Source organism: Populus alba, chromosome 6 (genome assembly GCF_005239225.2).
Source record: "Populus alba chromosome 6, ASM523922v2, whole genome shotgun sequence".
Classification (NCBI taxonomy): Eukaryota; Viridiplantae; Streptophyta; class Magnoliopsida; order Malpighiales; family Salicaceae; genus Populus; species Populus alba.
In genome coordinates, this window is record NC_133289.1 from 9,402,248 (window position 1) to 9,428,536 (window position 26,289).

At 35.0% G+C, this 26,289-nt stretch overlaps 3 protein-coding genes across 4 annotated transcripts; 1 reads left to right on the top strand and 2 right to left on the bottom strand.

The window, feature by feature from the left end:
- Positions 1-809: 809 nt before the first annotated feature.
- On the top strand, positions 810-1,913 carry LOC118048230 (protein LURP-one-related 5). The gene is made up of 2 exons (XM_035057828.2): positions 810-1,306; positions 1,423-1,913. The coding sequence occupies exons 1-2, from the start codon at positions 1,004-1,006 to the stop codon at positions 1,816-1,818; spliced, it is 699 nt and encodes a 232-aa protein (XP_034913719.1). The 5' UTR covers positions 810-1,003; the 3' UTR covers positions 1,819-1,913.
- A 721-nt stretch (positions 1,914-2,634) lies between these two features.
- LOC118048229 (ethanolamine-phosphate cytidylyltransferase) lies at positions 2,635-9,697 on the bottom strand. Its single transcript, XM_035057826.2, has 8 exons — positions 8,915-9,697; positions 8,655-8,836; positions 8,174-8,245; positions 6,984-7,051; positions 4,392-4,512; positions 3,324-3,389; positions 3,117-3,239; positions 2,635-2,934 (listed from the first exon to the last, which is right to left on the bottom strand). Exons 1-8 carry the CDS (start codon positions 9,495-9,497, stop codon positions 2,863-2,865), a joined length of 1,287 nt encoding a protein of 428 aa, XP_034913717.1. The 5' UTR covers positions 9,498-9,697; the 3' UTR covers positions 2,635-2,862.
- A 9,241-nt stretch (positions 9,698-18,938) lies between these two features.
- LOC118048228 (bifunctional protein FolD 1, mitochondrial) lies at positions 18,939-21,469 on the bottom strand. 2 transcript variants are annotated; one of them, XM_035057824.2, is made up of 5 exons: positions 21,170-21,468; positions 20,759-21,087; positions 19,985-20,221; positions 19,698-19,865; positions 18,939-19,468 (listed from the first exon to the last, which is right to left on the bottom strand). In XM_035057824.2, the coding sequence occupies exons 1-5, from the start codon at positions 21,354-21,356 to the stop codon at positions 19,298-19,300; spliced, it is 1,092 nt and encodes a 363-aa protein (XP_034913715.1). In that variant the 5' UTR covers positions 21,357-21,468; the 3' UTR covers positions 18,939-19,297. The 2 variants fall into 2 exon arrangements, with proteins under 2 accessions (XP_034913715.1, XP_073265860.1); XM_073409759.1 differs by having other exon boundaries at positions 19,374-19,513; positions 21,170-21,469.
- Between the last annotated feature and the right edge of the window lie 4,820 nt (positions 21,470-26,289).

Consider the following 26,289-nt stretch of genomic DNA (forward strand, 5'->3'; position numbering starts at 1 on the left):
CAACAAGACAGAGAAATCAACACATTGGTTCCGACTCCCGACTAGAACAAAACCCACGAATTAAGTTTTTGTTGTGTATATAGCTAGCTAGTAATCTTCCTAGGACTCTAGATCAAGCGGACAATTACAAGTTGATAGATATTCACAAATTTCTGTGACGAGGGAGGGCAATATTTTCATTATCACGACAAAGTAATGGGTCGCCACCTGAACCATGCATGGACTTGGAGCAGCAAGCCAGCTAATTAATTAATTATGAAATGTAGAAAACCATTATAGTTTCTGCCCCACGTAGGATAGATGAAGATTAAGATCAGCGGATATTGCTTATGATGCCCTCCCTGTACAGTACTGTGGGAAAAAGAGAAATGATTATTTCGGTTAAATGAACAGTCCCAGAACAGCATAATTATGCATGTCAAGTCGACGTTTTCGACCATGGAAAATAATTAATAAAGGATCAGGAGCTAGGCAGGCCGGCAGGAAGGCAACCACTTCAATCATGAAGGGAGAGCTTGCCCTAACATGAGAAAGAGATCGATGATAGCCATAGCTAGAAGCCTTTTCAACATAAATATTGGTTTTCATCATTTTCGTCTTCATCTACCGTTTCTACACCACAGTGAGGACTGTTTATCAATTAATTACTTTAATGGTAATAAATTAATAGACGAATGGGGGTTCAAAAACTAAGTCAGCCATGGCAAATATATATATGTATATATAGTAGCATATACATTTTATACATAAAGGTATGGACCCTCCGAAGAGAGTGGTTGTGTAAGCCACTGAGGTAGACGTACATCCGAGACGAAGGTCTTTTGTTTAATTTCCACCTACTTCTTGTTGTCCACAAGTTCCAGTATAAAACAGAGGACAATTCCCATTTGCTCAATAACTTCATATTTGCATAATATTGCATTGGTCTCTTCACCTTCTGCAATCCTTAGTTATCAAATACTATATATTCTCCAAGTCTAATCAATTTGGAACAGATCACGCCATGTCCAGGATTCATCCTTCTGATCAGAGTAGATGCCACGGCCATTCGTTGTTGAAAGATCACAACGACAGCAGGCGGCCACTTCATCATGATCATGATAAACATCATCCGTTATTACCACCTCCGTCTGTGCTCACTGTATGGAAGAGATCCAGCATGAGCTTCCAGGGTACAGACGGATTCACCGTTTTTGATCCTCACGGGACATTAGTTTTTAGAGTTGATAATTATTCCAGGAAGAATGGTTATGGTCTTGTCCTCATGGACGGAGTTGGCAATGCCTTGCTTTCCTTGAAACCCAAGGTACGTATACACACACAGATTAGGAGTTATTGATTTCAGTGAATTCTAACTAAAACTTAATTTTCTATACATGTCAACTCCTGATCTGATCCAATTAATGTTGCTGATGTTAACAGATGCTAAGCATGCAGCATCAGTGGAATGCTTACATGGGAGAAGATGGGTGCGAAAAGACCAGAGTATTCTCAATGAGGAGCCCATCGGTGCTCTTCCACTCTGCTGGCCGCAAACATGTTGCAGAGATCTTCATGGGAGCACACCATCAAAACACGCCAAATTTCAAGATTGAGGGGTCGTTTAGATCGAGGGATTGCAAGATCGTCAAGGCTTCTACTGGGGAAGTAGTGGCAAAGATATTCAGGAAGAGAGTGAACAACACTACGATTATACTGAGCGATGATGTTTTTAGCTTGGTGGTCCAGCCTGGTTTCGATTCACACCTTATCATGGCCTTTGTAATTGTATTAGATCGCATCAGCAGTAAGCCGTTTTCTCCTGTTATGTGTTCTTAATTAATTAATTGAACCCATCTTGTAATTTCATCTATGTATATAAAGAAAAAAAACAATTAAAACACTGAATTAAAATCAAGTTTACTCTTAAAGCATTTCACCTTCATGTTCTTTTCTTGGGACACAATAACTTAAGATTAAGATTTGTTTTCATCCAGTGATCATGATTTTCTTGCATTCTTTTACATGTGTGTTTAAAGTTGATGGCTAAAATTGGCTTCTAATCTTTGCTCGCTTGCGAGAGAGATAAAAAAAATAATAATAAAAAAAAGTAAAGAAACACCCAAACTGACTGGTCAATTCGAAGACCAGTCTAGCTACCGAAAATTGGTGCAGAAAAATGTTTTTCATACCCTCGATTCCTCACAAATTTAGCAAAAATTCCTGGCATAAGAAATTCTCTTCAAGGCTAGATTATTAACTTACAACTGCTAGACTAGCAAAAGAACCAAGAGAGAGAAAAGAAATTCTCTTCAAGTTTACTCTTAAAGCATTTCACCTTCATGTTCCTTTCTCGGGACAATAACTTAAGATTAAGATTTGTTTTCATCCAGCGATCATGATTTTCTTGCGTTCTTATACAAGTGTGTTCATAGTCAATGGCTAAAATTGGCTTCTTGCAGAAAAGAAAAGAATTTCATTCTTTAAAGTCCCAGGGCAGCACAAGGGCGACATATACACGATCGCTCCTGAGAAGGGCATAATAATGTTTACAGATAAAAACTACTATTAATTGCTTTTGGTGTATGCCCAAATTCACGTGAGCCCGGCTTGATAAATATGATCCATCGACCTATATGAGTGTGAAACCGAGAGTACCCCAAATAAATACCCAGGTGGATCTCTTGAAAATACTTAACAATCCAGCTCGTCAATTTTGATATTAATAAAAATAAAAATAAAAAATATATGAGATCTAAACCACAAATCACAACCTCATGGGGTTGTGTGAGATGTAAGCACTCAAGTAACTCCATTATAGCGGTATTACTAACTAAACAAACGTGCAGTCAACAAGCCATGCGGTTGCGGCTTGGTGTAGACTCAATCGCCAGCAACAAAAGTTTTATCCTCGTAATATCTCTTCTCACTCTCTGCCTTCTTCTGATTACGTTTCTGCATACAAAAGATGCACTTCTGTGAGCTTGAACCAGAAAAAGAAGTGTGCACTAAATAAGTATCTAGTCCCTATAGCTCCAAAATGATCAACCAATGGTTTTATGAGCATGCCTCCCTATGCAAAAGACTCATCTACAATTTGTCAACAGAAAATAGTATGGTAGGGGGTTTAGGTGAACCTGATATGCTTCATGATTTGATACAATCCTCCTAATTATCGTGGTAGTTGTAATATCCAAAGGGCTATCCAAAACTTTAAAGATACCCATACTGATTGGCACAGCGTATGGATTGTCTTGTTCCTGCGAAGTCAGCAATGTCGTAATTAGCAAGTGAACGTGTTTACTCAGTGCTACTAGGCTTCTTGCTATACAGGTACTATTTACCTTCTGAAAGTCATCGTTCTCTGCAACTGTCCCATGAACAACTGATGAGAAGTTGAAGGTTGTGATCTGCAGTCACCAATAATTTGTATTATGTCAAGAAAAATCAGATAAAAAGACTAAACATGAAATCAAAAAGGTTAAAAAAATAACTAATTATAATAAAAAAGAATCGAGTATAGGATGACAGTCATAACAGGCCTCACACATCTCTCTTGACACTGCTAGCAACTACCTGAGCGACACCTTTCTTAAGCGTGATGCATCAAGAATTATGATTGAACAATCTGAGAACTTCTAGGAGTCAATTGTGCAAATTCAAAACAGTTTTGAAGCCAGCTTCCCTCAGGACAGCAAAGACAAGATGACAGAGTAAACAAAGTTCAAGACTAGAAAACACGATGAGCTCAAGCTATATAACATTTAATGTTAAGTGTCTACATCATTACCAAGCAGGGCAATGCTTCATAATGGCCTTTCCCCCTTCCTGAGGAAGAGAGGAGTGCCTTTGTCTTACTTTTACTTATTTGCACTGAAATAATCCAGAGGTTCCCCAAAGAAGTCAGGGATGCCTGTTAGTTTAGTTGGTAACACCACTTATCACCTATGTTTGAATTCCGCTCACATTAGAAAGAGAGCTTCCATTCAAAATCTTTACAGAAAAGAAGAAGAGGGGAAAACAAGAATCAGGATTCCCTCTCTGTCCTTGCTAGCTCAAGTTCCACTAAGAATTTAAAATATCAAGTCAGACAGGAAGAGAAATAGCCAGCCACTACATACTATCAGACCGCCAAAAAATACAGCCTATGCTAAGACAACAATAAGAAGATTGTACTCGTGTGAGTTACTGCTTATTTACAAAAGATGTCCAGTACTTGTGGCATTATTGTCATAACCCAATAACAGTAATATGTATACCATCTGGGATTTTGAAAAGCTTAGTGACAAAGTCAGCAATGACAAGAAAAAATAATCGGCAGTTAATAAAGACGAAAGAAACAGAAAAAGAGATCACTTATATACTGGACAGATGGAAAAACAAGGACAGAATAAATTTAATAGCATACTAACCATGTCTTTGGATATTTCCCATGGAGCACCTATAATCACCTCATCCACATATCGACATGCCAGCACACTTAAGCTTCTTTCATGAAGATTCATAATAGGACGGTGCGCTCCTCTTTTAGCACTGCAGAACCAGTCCAGGAAAAAAACACCCTCAATTATTAAACTAATCGAAGCTTAAAAAATGATGAATAGAAAGGTAAAATTCACCATTGTTCCCTTGCAGAGAGTGTGAAATTAAACTACTATCCAATTACGATAATATTATTGTAGCTCTCTGGAGAAAAGTTCAGCATCAGATGCTATACATAAATATGATGATATCCAAAGAGAACTTTTAATGAGCTACTGATGCGTGAGGTCATTCAATTTCTATCCAAGTAGCACTACTATTCAATGCACCATTATAGCTACACTTTAAATCAAGCAGCCATTTAAAGAGAAGCTTTGATGAGCCATTGAAGCACAAGCTTTTCCAAAATTCTCTCAATGGTAACATGTACAATTACATTCCTAAGCACCATATGATTCTGAGAATATACAGCTTCCAAAGTTTTATTCCACAAAACCCTGTATTCTTCCTTGATGCTAAATATCTGCAAAGTAGATCTCAGTGAGAAACCAAATTCAACTTTCTAGAGCAAGTGCTTGACTCAAATAAAAGTCAGAACTATAGCCAAATGTAGACTTATCAAAAGTGACCAGGGCCTAAACATGGAATAAATTTAATAATCCAATTTTGTGCATGTTTCTGCGTAAGACATGATCTAGAACGAGTACAAGAGCATTAGAAGTGATTGGGAATCTAATGGACAACTAATAAAAACAGTGTTCATTATGATAGAAGTGGCTGGACAAAGTTAGCTCGCTAGATTGGCAAACATATGGTTTATGAGCATTTACCAGTCACTGTGTTGTGCATAAACCTTACAACTACAATGTTTCCCTTTGCCAAGCACATGCCTGTAGTATATTTCAGATGCACTAGCCTACAGCTGGACTTTCACCCATTCACATAAGAGAAGCACATATCATGCCATGGTGCCTTCCTCGCACAGTCAAGCATGGATGTAAGCTAATGTCTTTTATATCTACAAGCTATAAAATCAATGTCATTTGGATGATCATTGTGAATGGTGTGCCTGATCAGAATCTCACATGTTTAAGGCCTATGAAAAAGATGTGAGAAATGTGAAAACCTTGAACAATAGCCAAGAAACCCTTGCCTTTTGAAACTGAAAAACTAGATATCTGCTTGCAAAGCATAAATATGTGAAGAATTATACAATATATCATTTTTCACTCATTCTCATGGTTGATAAAGTTGATTTGTTCTGGGATTGGATAGAGAAATTTAAAACCCTTGAATTTCATAAAATTGTAAAGCACACCAAAAAAAATTGAATTTAGGAAGAATGTTGATGGGGCCAACTTCTTAAAAACTAAAACTGCTCCATAACTCGTGAATCTGAAAAATATATGGACAGGGTAGTGTTGGGAAGTTTCCCTTGTTTCTTCATTTCTTGTGGGCTCCACTTTTTAAGAACTAAAGTTGTCCTTAAAGCCTTAGAACTCTGATGCATTTAGAGAGGGGTGCTGTGGAAAATTTGGCAGTTACTTACGAGCTGATTGATCCACTCCAGTTGAATTCTAGCACTTCAAGAATTTCTTCCAAATATGTCAAATCCTACCACTACTCTGACTAAGATTTAGTTTTACCACTAATTTGGTTGAAATTCGTGGTTAGAAAGCAGTAATACTAGAGTTAGATTTATGATCATGAAAGTGGATCCTGTTTTCATCTGTGTTACTACCCACTTTGTTCCTATGATATTTCAAAAAAATGTTGAATAAAGAACATGAATCTCACTAATGGTTTCTTGACACAATAGACTTATTTGATCCTCATTCCAAGCTTGACACAATAGACTTATTTGATCCTCATTCCAAGTCATCTCAGTTGCTTTTACAGTCCAGAATGTTGTTTTTTCCAGGTTTTGAAATTTTCATGCAGCTTCCATAGTTCCTGCTCAGGGCCAGCAGGAAACACAACCATGGGCATTGCAAATCAATACCGAGAACCAACATTCCCATTTTATATATTCACCAGTGTTCACAAGCAAATGTTAATAAAATAACCTGCAAAGCATTTCCCATTCAAATCTTGACTACTAAAATAAGAAAATAAATCAAGAATAAAAGTATCATTAGCATCTTTTCCTAGTTCATTCTTATCTCAACATCTTACATGGTGCAGAAAATCATTCTTTCTGGTTTAGAATTGTTAGGCAAGTCTCATTCAACTTAAATTTTTCCTTTTTTATCCCAGGCACGGAGGGATATTCCTAGTGTATTCATCAGTGTCACCAAAGAAATGTTTATATAAATGCCATGAACATAAATATACCTAGAATAATACTAGAGGCAGGCTATTTTCTAGTGCTCAAAGCAGAATACTTTCTTTTTTCTTTTGCATATTAGTATATAACACATAATATAATCTGCATGCAGCGAAGTAAATTCCAGGGAGAGCAAAGACAAAACCATGAAGTACAAAAATAAAGTGTAAAGTTAACTGATCACGAAGAGAGCTACCTGACGATCTGATCATTGTGTATTCCAACAAGTAGAAAATCTCCCAGCGTTCGAGCAAGCCTGAGAATCTAAACAGCAGAAATAAATTTATTTTTCTCATGGAAGCACAAAGCAATCACTTAAGCCAACTAAGTTCAACCAGATGGAACGAAGTGGACAAACTCTTCGCACCATATCATACAATTCAGGACTATACCTGCTAGTAAGTAACATATCTTTCTTTCCAGTCTACTTGTCATAAGCTACTCCAGTTTTTCTCATTTATTTATTAAGTTTAGTGATGACAAGCCCAAGGCATAAAGATGTTCCCATGTTTCAGCACCAAATCGGCGAAGCTTATAGTTTTTAACATGTATTAAGCTCTTTATTCTGTCTTTTCTTTGTCACTCATCTATTAAGGTTCCAGCCATGCTGCACTTGCTTTTGAACACATTACCCCTCTGTTTCCCAAACCCAACACTTCGCCATAGATAATAATTTCACTTGATAGTTGTCTTAAAACAATATGGTCATGAATAGGCAAACATTAAATAACTAGAAGATTCTATTTTCCAATTCATCAACCCTTCTCCATTCTGTGTGCCACATCCCTTACCGACACCAGCCTTCTGTGTAAACAATTGATAAATATAGCAAAACAGAACAAATTTTACTAACCTCTGAACCATTTTCACCATGTTCTATTTCTTGCCATAAGAAACTTGCATGCATATATTGACAGCTTTAGCGCTTCTAATTTAAGACAATGAGTTCCAGTATCTCTCCCAGAGTCTAGATTAAAAGTATCCTTAAATTGGTTTCATCATTGAAGACTATGGTGATCAGCAACCAATATCATCTTGAATTCGATTATTCGATATTACCATCATTGAAAAGAAGATAACGCTCAATCCCAATCCCCAGTGTAAGTCTGACATGAAGTAGCTCATCTATCCTCCCATTTGTCCTAAACTAGTTAGAGGATGATCACAAGCATGCACAAGTCAAATAACAACAGCAAGTACAAATAAGTAATAAAAAGATGCACTTCACACATGATTGTGAAAGGGTAACTAGAAGGCGTAGGAAACAGAGGTAGATTGAACTAATTCCTTAAGAACAGAAGAAAGAAAGTTCAAAGTTTAAAAAAATCAGTCATTTGAATCTTTAAAGGCACGGACATGCAAGGATAAAGAAAAAGCATAACCAACCTCGACATGTCCAGCATGGAAGAGATCAAATGCACCATCAATATAAACTATGCGAGCATCGGCCCCTGGCCCCTGGAATAACATGCATGAAAAGTGTGTCAAGAAATGACATTGTAAATGGTATTCACACTAAGAAAACAGAAATTCATGTTAAAATTAATTGAAAATAAGTCTTCACCATAAGCAGTAAAGCAGTCCACTTTTACGATTGGGTTCAAACAAACATGGATTGAATAGCAACTAGAACAGCTGTGATTATCTGAATAAATGGTGGGTAGCAGGTGACAAGGTCCTAGCACTTGTAACATGCATAAAAGTCACACAACCACGAAACGCGCAGATGCCCATTTAGTTTGGGAGCTTGAGATTCCACACAAACAGGAAAAGGCACAAGGTTTAGGGGGACTTGGCAGTAGGAATACACAAATAAGGAATCATTTAACATTAAAGTGAAAATAAGCAGTAGATTGATCATATACACCTTGCCATTGGAGAATTGAACAATTCTGCGTGAAGTAGGAAGGAAATGAGAAACCCGAGTTCCAGTTCCGGATCCACCTGCTTCAAATTTCTGGCTGTTTCCATGGCTAAACTGCCTCTGCAATGATGAATGATTGTGACTGTCACTAATCGATCTCTCTCGGGTACACAGAAGCATGCGACCTGTTCATGAATGAAATTTGATCTTATATCCTGAAAGTTGAAACCTTAATAAATAAATAAAATTAATCAATCATTTACCAACGATATCAGTGCTGGAGACGCCTTCAGTGCGCTTAATCTGTTTGTAACGGCCAGCTTTCTTAGCGAGCGCATAAGCATCGGTGCCGTCAGGGAGAACGCAAGGATCATCTCCGTGAATAATATAATCAATATTATATTCATCAAAAAGCCTCTTCATGAACTCTTCGGTGATAGCATACGGCGCATCGGAAATCACTTCATCCACCCATTTCACCGCATTTACCATAATCATCCTCTCGTGGAGAGGTGTCACTGGAGGACCTTTATTGGCTATGATTTCAGCGTCGCTAACAACGCCGACCACCAATTGATCTCCAAGGGCGCGTGCTTGGCGGAGGGCGTTGCAGTGGCCGTAGTGCATCATGTCGAAACATCCGTCCATGTAAACTCGGATTGGCTTCTTCTTTTTCTTGTTTTTGTTTAAAGATAATGACCAATTAGACCTCCATTCGGCGCCGGACTTGAGATAGAAGCCTAAGAGGGATATGCCAACGGAAACCACCAGGCATGTGGCCACAATCTTTATCTTCTCGGGATGCGGTGCAATGTCTGAATCACCACCACCACTACCACCACCCATTCCTTTCTTTTTGCTTGTTTTCCAAAATGAAAAGGAGAGAGATAGTTGTGCTTGTTATTCTAACGTCTCTCTCTTGCTGTTTTATTCCATCCTCCCACACCTATGTATGCTTTGGCAGCCTCGGCCAGATTTATGATTTATTTGGTCTTTTTGCTCTTTCTCGGCTGGGCTTCTCCTTTTTCTTTTCTTTTTTAATTATATTATGTTCGTCTATGTAGTTTAATCGTGATTTAAAAAAAAAACAAAGAAATTAATTTTATTTTTTTATATATTAATATCAAAAATAAATTTAAAATAAAAAGCAATCTGAAAAGTTACTTTACCACGAATTCAAACACGCTGTTTCACATATGCCGTATCTTCTCTTATTCCATTCCTCTCTCTTAATGTCGTCGTTTTCGTATTTTTCCCCCTTTTGGACTCTGAGCTTTCTTCCATTCTTACCTCAACAAATCCAAAAGGCGTCCTATTAGCCCACAAACCATACCCTCAAAGCATAGGAATAATGTTGAATAAACGAAACGCAATGAGAGAATCTGGTGATTGGTTTTAAGAGTGTTTTTTTTTAATATATTTATAATAATATTTTTTAAAAATATATTTTTAATATCAACAATTTTAAATTTTAAATTTTAAAAAAAACTCATTTCCAACGTGTTCCGATCCACCGAAAACAACTTGAAATGGCAGAGAATTGAAGGCGAAGCAACGCCTGCTTTTTAAATTTCTCAAATTCTCTCATTTTTTCTCAACATAAAACTGAAAATTAAATAAAAAAGAAGGGAATTTAAATATACCTTTTGGCATTGCCGATCCTTCCACAGCTGATACTGTTGGAATTGTTTTGGTGTTTGCTGAGAAATAATATAAGAGAATGAAAATAAGTTTTGTAATTTTATTGAGATGTTCTAAGACTAAATATATAGTCATTTATAGAACTTGACACAGAGAAGGAAAGCTAACAGAAATAACAGAATTCCTAAACAATAGGAATTATTCAAGCAGGAAATCAGGAAATCTAAAGACTAGTTCAACACGAAACAAACTCTAAACTAAAACAAACTCTTAACATCCTCTTTTAAACTAAGTGCTAACAATTCACTTAGTTTATCCCTGGGAATGTGCAGACCCCCATCAAACTTCTGAACTTTATGAACATCTCCAACTTTAAAGGTTTGGTCATTATGTCTGCTATTTGGTTTTGTGTGCTGCAGTGAAACATCTTGACAGTGCCATCTTTGGTGAGTTCACGTAAAAAATGAAACCTAATGTCAATATGTTTACTTCGGCCATGTAAGACAGGATTCTTTGATAGTTCAATAGCTGAACTGTTGTCGCAGAAAACAGTAGTGCTCTCATCTTCAGGTAGTTTCAAACTTGCCATAATTCTTCTCATCCATACCACTTGACAAGCACATGAAGCAGCAGCCACGAACTCAGCTTCAGTGGTAGACAAAGTAACTATTGGTTGCTTCTTAGATGACCAAGAAACTGCCCCTGAACTGAGCATAAAGACATAGCCTGAAGTGATTTTCCTGTCATTCAAATCCCCGGCATAGTCACTATCGGTGTAGGCAATCAATTTGTCTTCTCCTCTCTTGCTGTAAAATATTCCAAAATTACAAGTTCCTTTCACATAACGTAATACTCTCTTGGCAGCGTCAAAATGCATTCATGTAGGATGATCCATGTACCTAGACAGTAGGCTTACTACAAACATAATGTCAAGTCGAGTTGTAGTTTAATACATTAAACTCCCTACAATTTGCTTGTAGTGACTGTTGTCTACTTGTTCTCCAGTTGTGTCTCTCACAAGTTTGACTCCAGGTACAATCGGATTGAGCACAGGATTGCACTTATCCATACCGAACCTCTGCAACACTTCATGTGCATACTTCCTTTGATGAATGAAAATACCCTCCTGGTCTTGCAAGACTTCTATACCCAGAAAATACCTCATCCTTCCTAGGTCACTCATATCAAACTCAAGCATCATGGATTTCTTAAAGACAGTGATCATGTGTTCATCATTTCCAGTAAAGATTAAATCATCTACGTAGAGGCAAACAATTAAAACTTTACCTCCTTCGTTTGTCTTGATGAACAAGTTATGCTCATGTGGACACTTTTCGAAACCTTCCTTCGTAAAGTAAGACTCAATGCGACTGTACCATGCTCGAGGAGCCTGTTTCAAACCATATAATGCCTTTTTCAGTTTGTATACTTTATGTTCATCACCTTTCTTCACATAGCCTGGAGGTTGTTCAACAAAAACCTCCTCAGAAAGATGTCCATGCAAGAAGGCTGATTTAACATCAAGCTGAAAAATTGTCCACTGCTTCTGGGCTGCAAGTGAGATGACTAAACGAACTGTATCCATACGTGCTACGGGTGCAAATACTTCAGTATAGTCAATTCCATGCTCTTGAGTGTAGCCTTTGGCAACTAATCGAGCTTTGTGTTTATCCACCTCCCCATTTTCGTTGAACTTTGTCTTGTATATCCACTTTACCCCAACCTTCTTTGCACCTGTGGGCAGATTTGTTAACTCCCAAGTATGATTTCTTTCAATTGCATCTATTTCTGCATCCATGGCCATTCTCCATCTTGCATCTTTCACAGCTTCTTCAAAGAACACAGGATCACTAGCAGTAGCAAACATGACCATATAAGATTCTTCCTCAGATATGTCTTCCCTACTGACATAATCCCTCATCCACAAGGGTCTTTCATGCTCCCTTTCTGGTCTGCTGTGAATGATGTCACTGCTGTTTGGAGAGACAGCAGCATTGGCAGCACTGGTACTGCTAGATGCTCTTTCGGTGGTGTTTTCTTCTTGCAAAATGGTTTGAACATCTTATCCATCATGTTGTCCTGCATCTTGATCATCATGTTGCCTTGTGTGTCCACTGTCTGCACAAACATCAGCTGTGGCAGCATGTTCATCCATGACTGTATCTTCCCATGTTAAATCAACCGAATCCACAGCTGCTAGACTCTCACTCCAATCCCAACTATTGGTTTCATCAAATACCACATCTCTGCTGATTACAATTGATTGTGAAGTGGGATCATATAGCCGATAAGCCTTTGATTCTTTACTAATGCCAAGCAAGACACACTTTACACTTTTATCATCTAGCTTGCTTCTTTTACAGTCTGGGACATGAGCATGTGCAATGCAACCGAAGACTCTAAAGTGATGAACTGCTGGTTTAATGCCACTCCAAGCCTCTTCTGGAGTCATGTTTTTATTTGCAGATGTTGGACTTCTGTTTAGGACATACACATCCCAATTTACAGCTTCCGGCCAAAAGCTTTTTGGCATGTTCTTTGCTGATAGCATGCTTCGAACCATGTTCATGATGGTTCGATTCTTCCTTTCCGAGACCCCATTCTGCTGGGGAGAGTAGGCAGCTGTAAGTTGACGACGTATACCATGCTCATTGCAAAACTCCATAAATTCCTGTGACATGAATTCACCTCCACGATCAGTGTGAAGGCTGTGAATACATGAACCAGCCTCCTTTTCAACATGATTCTTAAATAATTTGAAGGCAGTAAAAGCTTCAGATTTAGTAGCAAGAAAATAAGCCTAGACTTTACGACTATAATCATCAATAAAAGTGATTATGTATTTCTTGTTGGAGTTTGAAGTGGGTGTAATGGGACCACAAATATCAGAGTGTATGAGTTGTAGAACCTGAGTAGCTCTCCATGAGGATTCTGCAGGAAAGAAATGTCTATGTTGTTTGTCAATCAAGCAATCTCCGCACACCTTTGTTGATGTACATAGCTTTGGCAGCCCTGTCACCATCTCCTTTTGATGAAGAAGATTCAAGCCAGTGAAGCTAAGATGCCTATACCTGTTATGCCAAAGCATAGCAGTTTCTTCTGATGAAGTGTTAAAGCATGCCTGCTCGTTGGAGTCCTTGAGCTGCACCTGGGCAAATAGTTTGAACATTTTGTTTGAAGACATGGTAATCTCCATAATCAAACCTCTGTCAGAATGATATATCTTGCATTTTTCTTGTTGAATACGAATAGCAAGACCTTTCTCAACTAGTTGTCCCATGCTCAATAGACTGTTTTTCAGACCTGGCACAAAGAAAATATTTGTAATGATTTGCACAAAACCATTCACAAACATTCTGATATTTCCTTTTCCAGTAACAAGCATTGTTGAATTATCTCCCAACTTTACTGTCTCCCTGAAGCTATCATCAAAATCAGAAAATAACTCCCTCTTCCCACACATATGGTTGCTGCAACCCGAGTCAAGAAACCATAATTCCTCCATGTGAGCTGGTTGCTCATTCACATAGGCCATTAACAACATTTCTTCACCTCCTTCTGCATAGTTTGCCTCCCCTTCGTTCACCTTTTTAGGACATTCATAAGCAAAATGTCCTAATTTGTGGCAGTAATAACACTCAACAGTGGATTTGTCAAGATGACGTCGTCCACCTCCAATTCCTCTGCCTCTGCCTCTCCCTCTATTGGATCCTCGAAAACCCTGACCATTTCCTCGCCAAGCTGAGGATTCACCTGTTGTAACCTTCAAAGCATGCTCTTCTATATTATGGGCATTCATACGCTGTTCATGAACCACTAGACTACTTTGTAATTCATCTAGAGAAATAACATCAAGATCTTTTGATTCCTCAATAGAGCATACTACATAATCAAATTTGGGAGTCATAGATCGTAAAATTTTCTCGATAACTGTTAAATCAGTCAAGTTCTTCACACCATTTAACCGCATTTTGTTCACAATTGCCATAGTGCGAGCAAAATAAGTGGTTACAGACTCACCTCCCTTCATGTTTAGCATTTCAAACTCCTTTTGGAGTGCTTGTCGATGAGCTCGTTGCACGCGTTCTGTTCCTTGAAATTTTGTCTTCAAGGAATCCCAAATACTCTTGGCAGAATCTTTGTTCAAGATTGTCTCTAAAATTGAGCGATCAATACTCTGAAAAAGATAATTCTTTGTCTTGAGATCTTTCAATTTTGCATCTTCAATTGCCTTCGTCTGAGCTGGAGTGGGTTGGACTCCTTCAATCACTGTTGGAATCCCATCTTCAATTAGGCTCCAGTATTCCTTTGAACGGAGAAAATTCTCCATGAGCATACACCAATGGTCATAGTGTCCGTCCAATCGAGGAATTGAAGGCTGCACAAAACTTCCTTCTGCTGACATCTCTGATGTTAAAACCCAGCAACCAGGCTCTGATACCACAATGTTGGAATTGTTTTGGTGTTTGCTGAGAAATAAAATAAGAGAATGAAAATAAGTTTTGTAATTTTATTGAGATGTTCTAAGACTAAATATATAGTCATTTACAGAACTTGACACAGAGAAGGAAAGCTAACAGAAATAACAGAATTCCTAAACAATAGGAATTATTCAAGCAGGAAATCAGGAAACCTAAAGACTAGTTCAACACGAAACAAACTCTAAACTGAAACAAACTCTTAACAGATACTACCTATTCGTCGTTACGAGTCTGACCAGGTGAGTTACCAACTATTTTACCACTCCTTCCAGAATGATGGAAAGGTCTCGCCCATGACATTTATGTTGTCACATGGAAACTTCTCCACGTGCATATCTGGAAACTACCAGGTTTATTTGGGATAATTCATATTCGGCATTTGAAAAAACAATAAAAAAGGTAAGAAGGCATGCGGACATTATTTGATTTCGGACAATTTGTCTGCTGGCGCCAGATATTGTGTTTTAATTTTTTTTATTTTTATATTGTTTAGAAATGTTAATATTAAAAATAAATTTTAAAAAGTAAAAAATATATATTATTTTAATATATTTATAAATAAAAAATTATTTTAAAAAAACAATCTTACTGTATCCCGGAATACATCCACAACTATTCTAACATTGCTTGTGTCATTTTATTTTTTAAGATATTTTAAAGTACGGTAATGGTCATGTTTTAAAGTATTTTTTATTTAAAAATATTTTTTTTATTTAAAATAAAATTATTTTTAATATTGATATATTAAAATAATCTAAATTTTTAAAAAATATATTAATTTAGAAAAATCAAAAAAATCAAATTTTTTTCAAACATATTTTAAACATTAAAATGGTGAACTCCACCGGGCACCAAACGAACTTGTAGTGATATACTTGCACTGACCTGACAAAATTGCCAATCCATTCTTCCCATAATTGCAATCAATGCCAAGCATCCTAGCAAATAACAATTTCTAGAGCAAATAATATACGAGGTGCTTTTTTTTTTTTCCCTTTAGTAAAGAAAAATGTTTGTTTTGGAAAGGCTGTTATGGCATCAAAAGTTTGATGATGATATTATCTTTTAATTACATTCCTCCGCCGTTAATGATGGTAAGAGGTGTATTCGTACATGGCTGAAACTAGTTTTTTCAAAAAAAAAAAAATTCAGTTATGCATATAATTATTAAACTCGGACCACTTTAGTGAGTCGACTTGAAGGCTGACCTGTCTGGATTTATCAAAAAACCAGCTAGTATAATAATCCGGCCAAACTTAATCGCTACGACAGGTTGATTCATGACCCGAGCGAAAACCATGTATACCTTTTTAGTTTTTTCAAATGTGAGCTCATAACGCATGTTGCCACAGTGTTTAAATGAATTAAAATTCACTTCAACAGTGTGATGTTAATTATTTTAAAAATGAAGCAAACCGGGAGGGGAAAAGGAATTGCTTACATGGTCTGCTAGAGACGGTGAAGACGATGGTGATGTTGATATTGGTCTCTGTGTTTTTTGCTTGAGTTTTCCTTTTGTGTTTCTTGCCTTTCTTTCTTCATCCTTCTGGTTTCTCTTTTTATTCACGTCCCCTTTGTTCTCTGGTTTTCTCTCTGTTTGCCCCCATTCGTCTTCTCAGTTCATCTTCTCTGGATTGATCCCTGTGTTTTGGTAGGATTGAGAGGTTGTCATTTCGACTTTCCTTCCTTTATCTTCAATCGGATTTGCAGCGCTGGAAGAAGAAGACGAAGAACAACGCCTGATTGAAATGGCGTTGTTTTTGGACTAGAAATGGCCGTTTTTAATTTGGTCCTTGAAGTTTTTGAATTCTTGCATTCAAACCCCTGGTTTTTTAATTTCAGATTTTAACCCCTCATCATTAAATTAAAAGGCAAATAGATCAAAATTTGGGTTATAACAGTATATATACTCTACGTTTCCAAGAAAAAAGTTATATTTTTTTTAATGTGGGATTTGAAACTTATTAGTACATATATTCTATATTTTCAAGAAAAAAAAATCATTTTTTTATCGTTTTTTTCAATATGTGATAAAAAAATATTTTTAAATACTTCAACTTAAAAGGATAATACAATATCTTTTCAATGTGGGATTTGAAGCCCTCGTATATTTACTCTATGTTCATAAGAAAAAAAAGTTATATTTTTTCAATATGAAATTTGAAACCTATTAGTATATATACTAGTATATTCCCAAAGAAAATACTAATTTTCAATAATGATCAATTCTAAAAAAAAAATAATTAAAAAAACAAAGATAAAATACTAAAGAAAATTTTTTTAAAGGATTGTTGTAAAATATTGCAAAGGCATGGACGAAAACATAAAAAAAAGGGGTAAAAAAAAAAGAAAGTCAACCACCACCAAACCACTCGAAATTAAATCACATGCGCTGCCTATGAAGGTAGCCCTTGCCGTTGCGAATTGAAAAACATCAAAAGAGCTAATTTTTCTCCTTCGTAAGCCATTACATGTACTGCCCGAAAACAGTGGAAAGGCTCACTCCACCAACTTTTTGTTTTTTTATCAATTAAACTACCAAATCACCCTTGAAACCACATGATTATTGCCAAAAAAAAAAATTGTGAAATCACAAAATATATCTCTAAATCCAAGCCTAATATTTTTTTTATTCTAAGGACAATAAAGTAATTATATTGTGCATGATTAAAGGAAATTTTGAAAAAGCCCCTAGATCAAAGTTTTTTATTTTTTGTTTTTAAGAATAATTAAGTAATTGCAATGTGCAAAAAATTAATTATGAAAAGATCAAAATACCCCTCCACAAATCTAGAATGATAAATAAATCTGACAAAAAAAATCAATTTATCCCAAAAAAAATAATCATATGTTATTTTTTTTAAGGACAACCTTGAATCCATCCATAGTGAATTAAGACATATTTATAATGGCTTTCCCTGTTCAAATAGGTTATGTTATCTGTTATTTCCGAGACATTATTATGAATTTGTTAAGGGATGCTTGCTGCACCAAATGAGGTTGCTGCATATATCTAGGGGCAATGGCTATTTGATTTATGATCCTACTTGTTATACCATAAATTTTAAGAGATATACATAAGGTTACAAAATAATTATCTAATAATTGGATAATCAAGAGAAACTTAAAAAATAAGAGCACGTAAAGAAAAGAATGTTAACATAAGCAGAACGTGAATAGTTATAGACTTATAGTTATAATAAATCATGTAAATTAAAAGGCAACAGTAACTCATGTGATTGTAAAATCGTGGAAGGAACTCTGAAAAATAAAAGTTATTAGCAGTTGACATATAGTAAATAAAAAGTTACTAATAGTTGATATTACTCGAAAAAAAGATAAAAAAACAATAAATAATTCAACAAAATAACAATAACAACAACAATTACATTGCATTTCAATCAAGTTCACAAAATCTTCAAAACATATTTATCAAGTAGACATATAATTGTAGGTTAATAACTAATAAGCAATAGCTTGTTGATAATAATTTTATATACGATAACTCTATAGACAATATAATAACAGGCAATAATCAAGTAGGCTTATAATTACAATTTTCTTTGCGGTTAGTAAAATTGTAGTGTTAATTCCATAAACTAAAAATACCAAAAAAATATTCTATTATTCAGGCATTTTAATTTGTGGATATAATCAAAATATAAATTACTATATAAATATAATTATTCATTTATTAAGTTAATCGTACATTACAGTGGTTTTAATTATGTAGTTATTTTTTCAGTTGAATTATTGTTTATATGAAAGTATATTTAATTATATTAATATTTATGTAATTCTGTAATACAAATTTAAAATTATATATATAGATGTAGAAATAAATTCCAAGTTTATCTAGTTAACTTAAAACTTCTAAATTTTAAAACCCTTTTTAATTGAGATAAACACATGAAAATCTACATCAAACACTATTATGGATGAAGCTTGAGAATTGGATGAAGCGGTTGTGTTGTGTAGCAGATATAGGAATTCAGAAGGTTATTCTAGAAGGTGATACTAAAGGCTGTCATTGAAGCTGCAAATCGTGACCAAACACTTCAAAAGAGTTTCATCCTTCCATACGGTGGCAAGTGTCTCTGCAAATGTGTAGCAGGTGCTGTCAGAATGGGCACGGGTCTAGAAGAGACAAGGGCACAAAGGGCCATAAGTGGGAATCTTGATTCTGATAAATATCTTTACTGCAAGATGGGTCCCAACAAATACGTAGAAGACAATCTTGAATTGCGTTTGGTATTTTACGCGGTTTACTTTAAAAGCTAAAGTTACCGCGTAAACAAACACCCAGTGAAGATCTATCCATCTTTGACAGAGAAAAAAAACAAAAACAGGCCACTTGCTAAAAGACAATCCTTGCTTCCTCTTAAGCTGAAAAAAAGAAATCACGTTTGAATGGCACGTGGTTAAGCTTGAAATGATGCAACCAGCCAGCATGACTTTCCTCTGATTCATAGCGGTTAAAACAAATATGATGATAGAAAGGCAATGCAAAAATAAACTAAGTGGTCAAGTGAAGTCATAAGCCCGCTTGGCAGAATCCAGAGTATTTGAGAGAAGCATGGCGATTGTCATGGGTCCAACTCCTCCAGGCACGGGGGTAATGGCTGATGCCACCTTCGATGCTTCTTCATAGCAAACATCTCCGATGAGACGGTAACCATTCTCACAGCTGGGGTCCTGCCCATCAATATGTCCAAATCTGTAAAATCTCTATAAAAACAACTGCCTCTCCCCAATGAATTGCACATCAATTACTGGCCTTGTCCCATTTGGTTGTCAAAATTAATGAAAAAACTTATTAATGGTTGTTTCTTTAGAATGGTTTAACCACAAAATGTTGTTCGTCCATTGAAGATATATGCTAGCCTTTGACAAAATGCAAACAGAAAGAAGTTGGAATATTTACCTCCACTGGGAAAGTTCCTACATCAATAACAGCAGCACCAGGCTTTAACCAATTGCCACGGACCAGATTGGGCACTCCAGCAGCAGTAACAACAATGTCCGCTTCCCTTGCAATCTGCTCTGGATTCTTTGTGAATGCATGTACAATGGTGACAGTCGCGTGATGCCTCTGCAAAACATTTTCAATGAACTATTAAAAAAAAACCGTGCAAGTAATTATTTATCCAAAGAAGAAACAGTGAAAGTGCTGATTAAGACGAGGATTTAATTATAGCAAACATGGAGCACCTGCAACAGCAAGGATATGGGCAGTCCAACTATGTTGCTTCTCCCAATAACCACGGCATTCTTCCCCATGATTTCAACACTTGACCTGATTAATAGCTCAATGCAACCCTTTGGAGTGCATGGGATGAACAACGGGTCCCTTCCTCTCATTGCAAGGTTCCCCATATTGAGTGGATGGAAGCCATCCACATCCTTTTCTAACTTGAGCACATTCAAAATCTTCCCCTCGTCCAAATGCTGGCCCATAGTACAAATGTTTTAAGTCATCCATAGAACACCAACTTCTCAAATAGGCTTGCATCAAATCCTGAACTATTTCAATGCTATATATGAGTAGCTAATATGACCAACTACCACAAAATGCTATTGTCTGGTATTAGATATCCCAAAGTAAGAATAAATTCATTATGCTGTTGTGAGGAATTTTGTATACCTAATCAAATATCTTACAGTAAAATGCATTAAGGTGTAACATGGAGATCATCATCATCATCATCATCATTCCAAGGTACAAACTTCAAAGTAGTAGATCGCTTACTCTTCAAAACAAATTACTTTGACATGGGAAATATGAAAGGACAAAGCAACATGTATTGGCACCAAAATCCGGCATTACTAGATGATAATGAATCTCAAAAATATTACTAAGATTTTCAGTCACAGGGAAGGGAAGCCAATTATAGGGATAAGTGTGGGATCCATGTATTCGCACCAAAGTCGGGAATGAAAGCATAAAACAGCCAAAGCATTACAATGATGGTGAGTGGACATTACTTGGGGCAGAGGAAGCTGCACAAGAATACCATGAATAGATGGGTCCTCGTTGAAAGTCGACAAGGCATGAATAACATCATCTTGTTTACAATCTTGGGGGAACTGTGTGACAAGAGACTTGATTCCAGCATCCTCGCAAGCTTTAACCTTGTTGCGAACGTATGTAAGAGAGTCCCTTCGGTCGCCCACAAGAATTACAGCCAAGCCAGGAACTTTTCCAACGGAATCCTTCATCCTCCTAACTTGTTCAGCAATTCTGAACCTTATTTCATCCGCAATCAATTTGCCATCAATTACAAGAGCAGAAGAAGGTTGCTCATTAGCTGTGCCTGTGTATTTAAAATAACAGAATTAATAGAGATTTAATTTCTTTCTAGCTAGTTATTGAAATAGTTAGGGAAAATGACTAACAACAGTTCTTAATTGCTTGGGATGAAGGAAGCCAAATGTCAGGGAGGTCAAGAGAGAGTAGAGATGAAGGAAACTTAAGAATTGGGCCGCTGCTTATTGATGATGATGATGATGATGTTGTAAAGCAATTGTTATTTACTCTGTGGCCGATAATGTTAGTAATAACACTTGCCCTCCTCACTATCATCGTCGTCGTCGTCTTCTTCTTCCACTCTCAGCTGAGATGAGCTTGAACCTAAACCCTAAACCTCATTTTCACTTTGATGACGACGATCAATCTTTTTGTTAGAACTTAGAAGAAAAGCTAGCTTATGACTGACTGACATGTCACCCACTACTGCTGCAGCCAGTGATTCCTACTGGGCTTTTCTTCTCCAGGGTCTAGGAAAATAGAGTTCTGGGCTTATGGACCATTTCCCACTCCAATACTACAGCTGCTTGAGGCCCATATTCCCAAACTTGAGTATATATGATCTCCAGTCCAGTACAGTCCAGTACTGATTGCATGCATGCCAAGGTGGTTTTGTTTTTTGTTTTGTTTTGTTTGTGAGATGATAGTTCTCCTTTTCCTTCACAGAGATTTGAGCTCTCTTTTTTCTTGTTCTTTTTTTTCTTTTCTGTGTTTTAATATTGTTTAGAGTTTGCAGGAAGCGAGGATTTACTTGCAACCTTGAAACATTAGCAACCTGGCATTATTTGTACTCCACTTAGCGTTCATGTGATTTGTAATGATAATTCATCCCGCGAGTTGGAGTTGGACCAATTTCTAGTTATAAGTATCTCAATAAAATAAAATGAAGAATCTATATATACACCAAACCAAAAGTTTCCAAGCTATTGAGTTATCAAACAATTTATCAAAATCATTACATGAACATTGATAAATAATAACGAAAACACTAATAGAAAATATTTCATCAATAATTTCTGACATAAAAAGTAATGAATAATTTTTATCAATAATTACTAATGAGATTTTTTATGGAATAGAGAAAGTAAAAAAATAATAAATATTTTGTCAATGATTATGACGGAAATTCCCTTGGAAAGAAGTAAATGAAATAAAACTCGATAGTCCCTCGCCCTTCTTCTTCTTTTTCTTGCAAAAAAAAAAACAGCATGCCCGTCCCCTATTTTCTCATAAAGTCCGGTCATAATCCTCACAAATCCAACCACCCGAACCCTCGATGTCATCCTAAATCTATCAGTAGTGTTAACATTCTCTCTTTTGGTTCAATTTCTTGTGAAGCTTCGTTATATCAAGTAGGTAAACTAACTTCTTTTTTAAAAACTCATTTATGTTTTATGTTAATTTATTAAAATAAAACTTGTACTATTTCTAGTTTACTTGTATATATCAATGTTTTACAGTTTTTTCATAAAGAATTTTGTTATATTAATGTATAATTTGTATGTTAGAGTTTGTTTGAGATTTGAGAGAAATTGATTTCATTTGCCATTTGATGAAATTAAATTTAATTTTCTAACTTAGGTGTGTCATAAAAAATTTAAGGAGATTTGGGAGATTGGTTTTTTCTTTTTTTGGAATTGATAATAATTTAAAACTATTAATTTAGATTGAATAAGTTTGAATTGAACAAACAATAGATAATTAGTAGGGTATTGATTATTTTTTGTTAATTTTGTTGTTTAATTCACATTTTAACACAAAATTAAGTTTGTATAGAAATGATAATTAGTTATTGGATTGTGAATTCATTTTGAATAATTGTTTAAATTTTGAATTGATAGTTATATTATTAATAACTATTATCATCAATATTCTATATAGGTTTCATAAGTCATTATGATCATTTTTTGATGTACTAAGATTCTTCTGAAGGGTTGTATAAGTAAGATTATTTTAAAGGAGTTGAAGATTTTATTAATTTCTTACTTTATAATCAATAGAATATTAGTAAGGGTGAAATTATATGTCTATGTGTGAAATGTAAGAATAAAAATTTCATCATAAAGATATTGTGATTATGCATATACTTTAAAAATGATTCGTTGAGAAATACATATGTTGGTTTGCACATGGAGAACTATATGTGCCTAACAAAACTATATTAGAAATGATGGTTGAAGTAACTTCTAGTTCTAGTAACATATATGGTTTATGGATGATAATAGTAATCCTTATAGGAGGATAACGATTGATGCAATGAAAATAAAACATGATTAATCAGGGAAGGCTAGTGTAACATCTTTTTAGATGAAGAACCAATTATAGATAGAGCTAGGTTTTTTAAATTTTTTAAAGATTCCGATGAATCGTGATGGAATGATTATACAACTCAGAGTAAATTGCTGGTCATTACACAAGTGTTTATGATCAAGTCAAGTTATGAGTCGAGTGAGACCGATTATGATAGAATTCTGGAATAAGAGAAAAACATGTTACCTAGAGGTAATAGGCTGAAAAATGACTTCTATATAGCAAAACCCACGATGAAACCTCTTGGCCTAGGATACCAAAAAAATGATATGTCCAAAATTCATGTTGTACAATGATGAATATGAAAATTTTATAAAGTGCAAAACTTTTCAATATGTCTGATATAAACCTAATAATGAAAGAGAAAATACATTTATCGCATATAAGAAATTGAGATACTTCTCAATCATTTCTAGGCTACAAAGGTTATTTATGTTCTAAAGAATGTTAAGCACATAAAATGATCATATTCATTTTGATGGTGAAGCTTATAAATAGTTTAATATGATACATTTAATTTTTAATGGGACTAAGGAACATACATCTTGGCTTATATAAAAATGGATTTAATCTATTTGGATAATTTGTTACACTCTGTTCTTGTTGGTCAGTCATTCTATTAATTTACAACTTGCCCTTAGTAAAGTATGAAGCCAAAATTTATATCTTATCTATAGTCAAACCTAGTTATTACAATCCAGACAGGAATACAAATATCTTTGATCGTTGATTAATGAGTTAAATCAATTATAGTCAGTTGGGACTTTGATATATAACGTCTCAAGAAAATAGAATTTTCAAATAAAGATAGCTTTGATGTGGACAATAATTGAATATTCTGCATATACGATGGTTTCGAGTTGGCTTGCATATGAAAAATTAATTTATCCATATTGTTTAGATACTAATAAGGCATTTACCTTAATCAATCGTGGTGAATCTTTTTTTTATTTATTATCACCGGAGGTTCTTTCCAAGTCATTATTGATTTAAAAACAACATAAGACTTCTTGAAATGTAAAGTTGAAAGAAATGTTGCATCGCTAGTAAAGTCATGCAAAACAATTGTATGATATTGCATTTTATTTTCATAATGGATAGCAAAAATTCCTTAGTTTTGGTGTGACCTATAATTTGGTAAAACAGAGTATTTTTTGGAATCTTCCTTACTAAAAGACTGATGTTATCCTTCATAATTGAGGATTTGTGTGTGTGTGTATTCCAAATTATGGCGGATAATGCTTGACAACATTTTTAACACTGGTTTTACTCCTCTATTATAAGCTCTTATTTTACACTTTATTTTCTTTTTAATCTAGAGCTTAGGATCAGTTCTTTTAGAGAGATTATGAGTGTTATTTCACTAGTTTTTTAGACCTTGTTTAGGAGTGCACCTAAATAAGGTGTTGTTGGAATCCTAAAAGTTCTTTGGAAGAAAATCGGCTTACACCAAAAGATAAGCAACAAAGCCTTAAAAATGAATGATTGATCATTGACAACAATAACAAATCTCATATTGGTTATATGTTAAGTTCTTCAGCAAGTATCTTTTATTGGTTTTGTTTAAGTATATTTTCAATATATGATTTGTATGCATGTTAAGTTTGGTTTTTATTTTTTTATGCAAGTTTATTTATTTGCTTAATAAGTGTCGCACGTGGACATTGGGGCAAGCTTACGTGTAAAAAAGATAAAACATGAAAAAGGAGTCGCCACTTAATTTTATGGTAACTAAAAACCCTAATTGATCTTTAGAGGTTCTCGGTAAAGAGATGATTATGTAATAGGAAAGACAGACATCATTCTATACATTTAACCTAAGGTAATTGTTGTTTATTTTCAATGATAAATGTGTTTTAATGTAGTTTGCTTAAATTGATATATATGTTATTCAAGGTATTGTCATTATCCACAAAACAAAGTAAAAAGATAAGTCTTGATGTTGGACCTTATCATCTTGGGTTATTTGAGAGACTATATTAATTGACTCTATTATCTGTTAACATCCATAGAGCAGGGTCTATATAAGACCATACCATCCTAGGTCTTTTATAATATGATAGAATCATTTAATATAAGGTTGAGATATTTATAATCATGATCAATTGACTAAATAACATCTAAAGAACAAGGTGTAATTTTAGACCATTCCATCATAGGTTATTTAGAAAATGATAGGCACATCAATATATGAGACTTATTATATTTTGAAAATTTCATGTTATCCATCAAGTAGTGTCCAAAAAACAAGGCTCACTATTGGACCATTCTATCCTAGGCTACTTAATAAATGATAGGGAATATCGAATTTAATTTATAAAATTGTGAAATGAAATGATTATGTAGTGACTGGATTTAATTAATATCCTAAAGATAATGTATTAATCAGTATTATTACTCATTTATCGATATCCAAAGCAAGGGGTCCAATATTAAACCATATCATCCTAAGTCGATTAATAATTAATAGAAATAATTAATTCATCGATCAGATATTAATTGATTCTATTACCCAAATAATCAACATCTAAAAGACGAGGAGGCCTAGTATAAGACCATTCCATTTTGGTTCAATCAACAATTAATATGAACAATTAATACAAGGATAATTTTATTTTTCTTTTATTAATCAACATCTAGAAGACAAGGTCTAAGATTAAACCATATCATCTTGGGTTGATGAACAATTATTATTCTTGTAATGCCTTTTTATTTCACTTTTCTTTTACTAATTTATTCAAAAACTTAATGAATGAACCCTTGTTAATCCAAATTATCACATAATTTAATACTTCACTCATTAAACACTTAAAAGATTAAATTGAGCTTTACAAGTCAAATTCAAATCTAATATACTCATCCAAATTAAATCACATAAACTCAATGTTCACACATAACT

Excerpts from the sequence above, each read along its gene's own strand:
- LOC118048230 (XM_035057828.2), top strand. The coding sequence starts at position 1,004 with ATGTCCAGGATTCATCCTTCTGATCAGAGTAGATGCCACGGCCATTCG. Across the intron at positions 1,307-1,422 it reads TGCTTTCCTTGAAACCCAAG|ATGCTAAGCATGCAGCATCA; the intron begins GTACGTATACAC and ends TGATGTTAACAG.
- LOC118048229 (XM_035057826.2), bottom strand. The coding sequence starts at position 9,497 with ATGGGTGGTGGTAGTGGTGGTGGTGATTCAGACATTGCACCGCATCCC. Across the intron at positions 8,837-8,914 it reads CTCCAGCACTGATATCGTTG|GTCGCATGCTTCTGTGTACC; the intron begins GTAAATGATTGA and ends ATTCATGAACAG. Across the intron at positions 7,052-8,173 it reads TCCATGCTGGACATGTCGAG|ATTCTCAGGCTTGCTCGAAC; the intron begins GTTGGTTATGCT and ends TCTGCTGTTTAG.
- LOC118048228 (XM_035057824.2), bottom strand. The coding sequence starts at position 21,356 with ATGATAGTGAGGAGGGCAAGTGTTATTACTAACATTATCGGCCACAGA. Across the intron at positions 21,088-21,169 it reads CCAAGCAATTAAGAACTGTT|GCACAGCTAATGAGCAACCT; the intron begins GTTAGTCATTTT and ends TTAAATACACAG. Across the intron at positions 20,222-20,758 it reads TGCAGCTTCCTCTGCCCCAA|CATTTGGACGAGGGGAAGAT; the intron begins GTAATGTCCACT and ends ACTATGGGCCAG.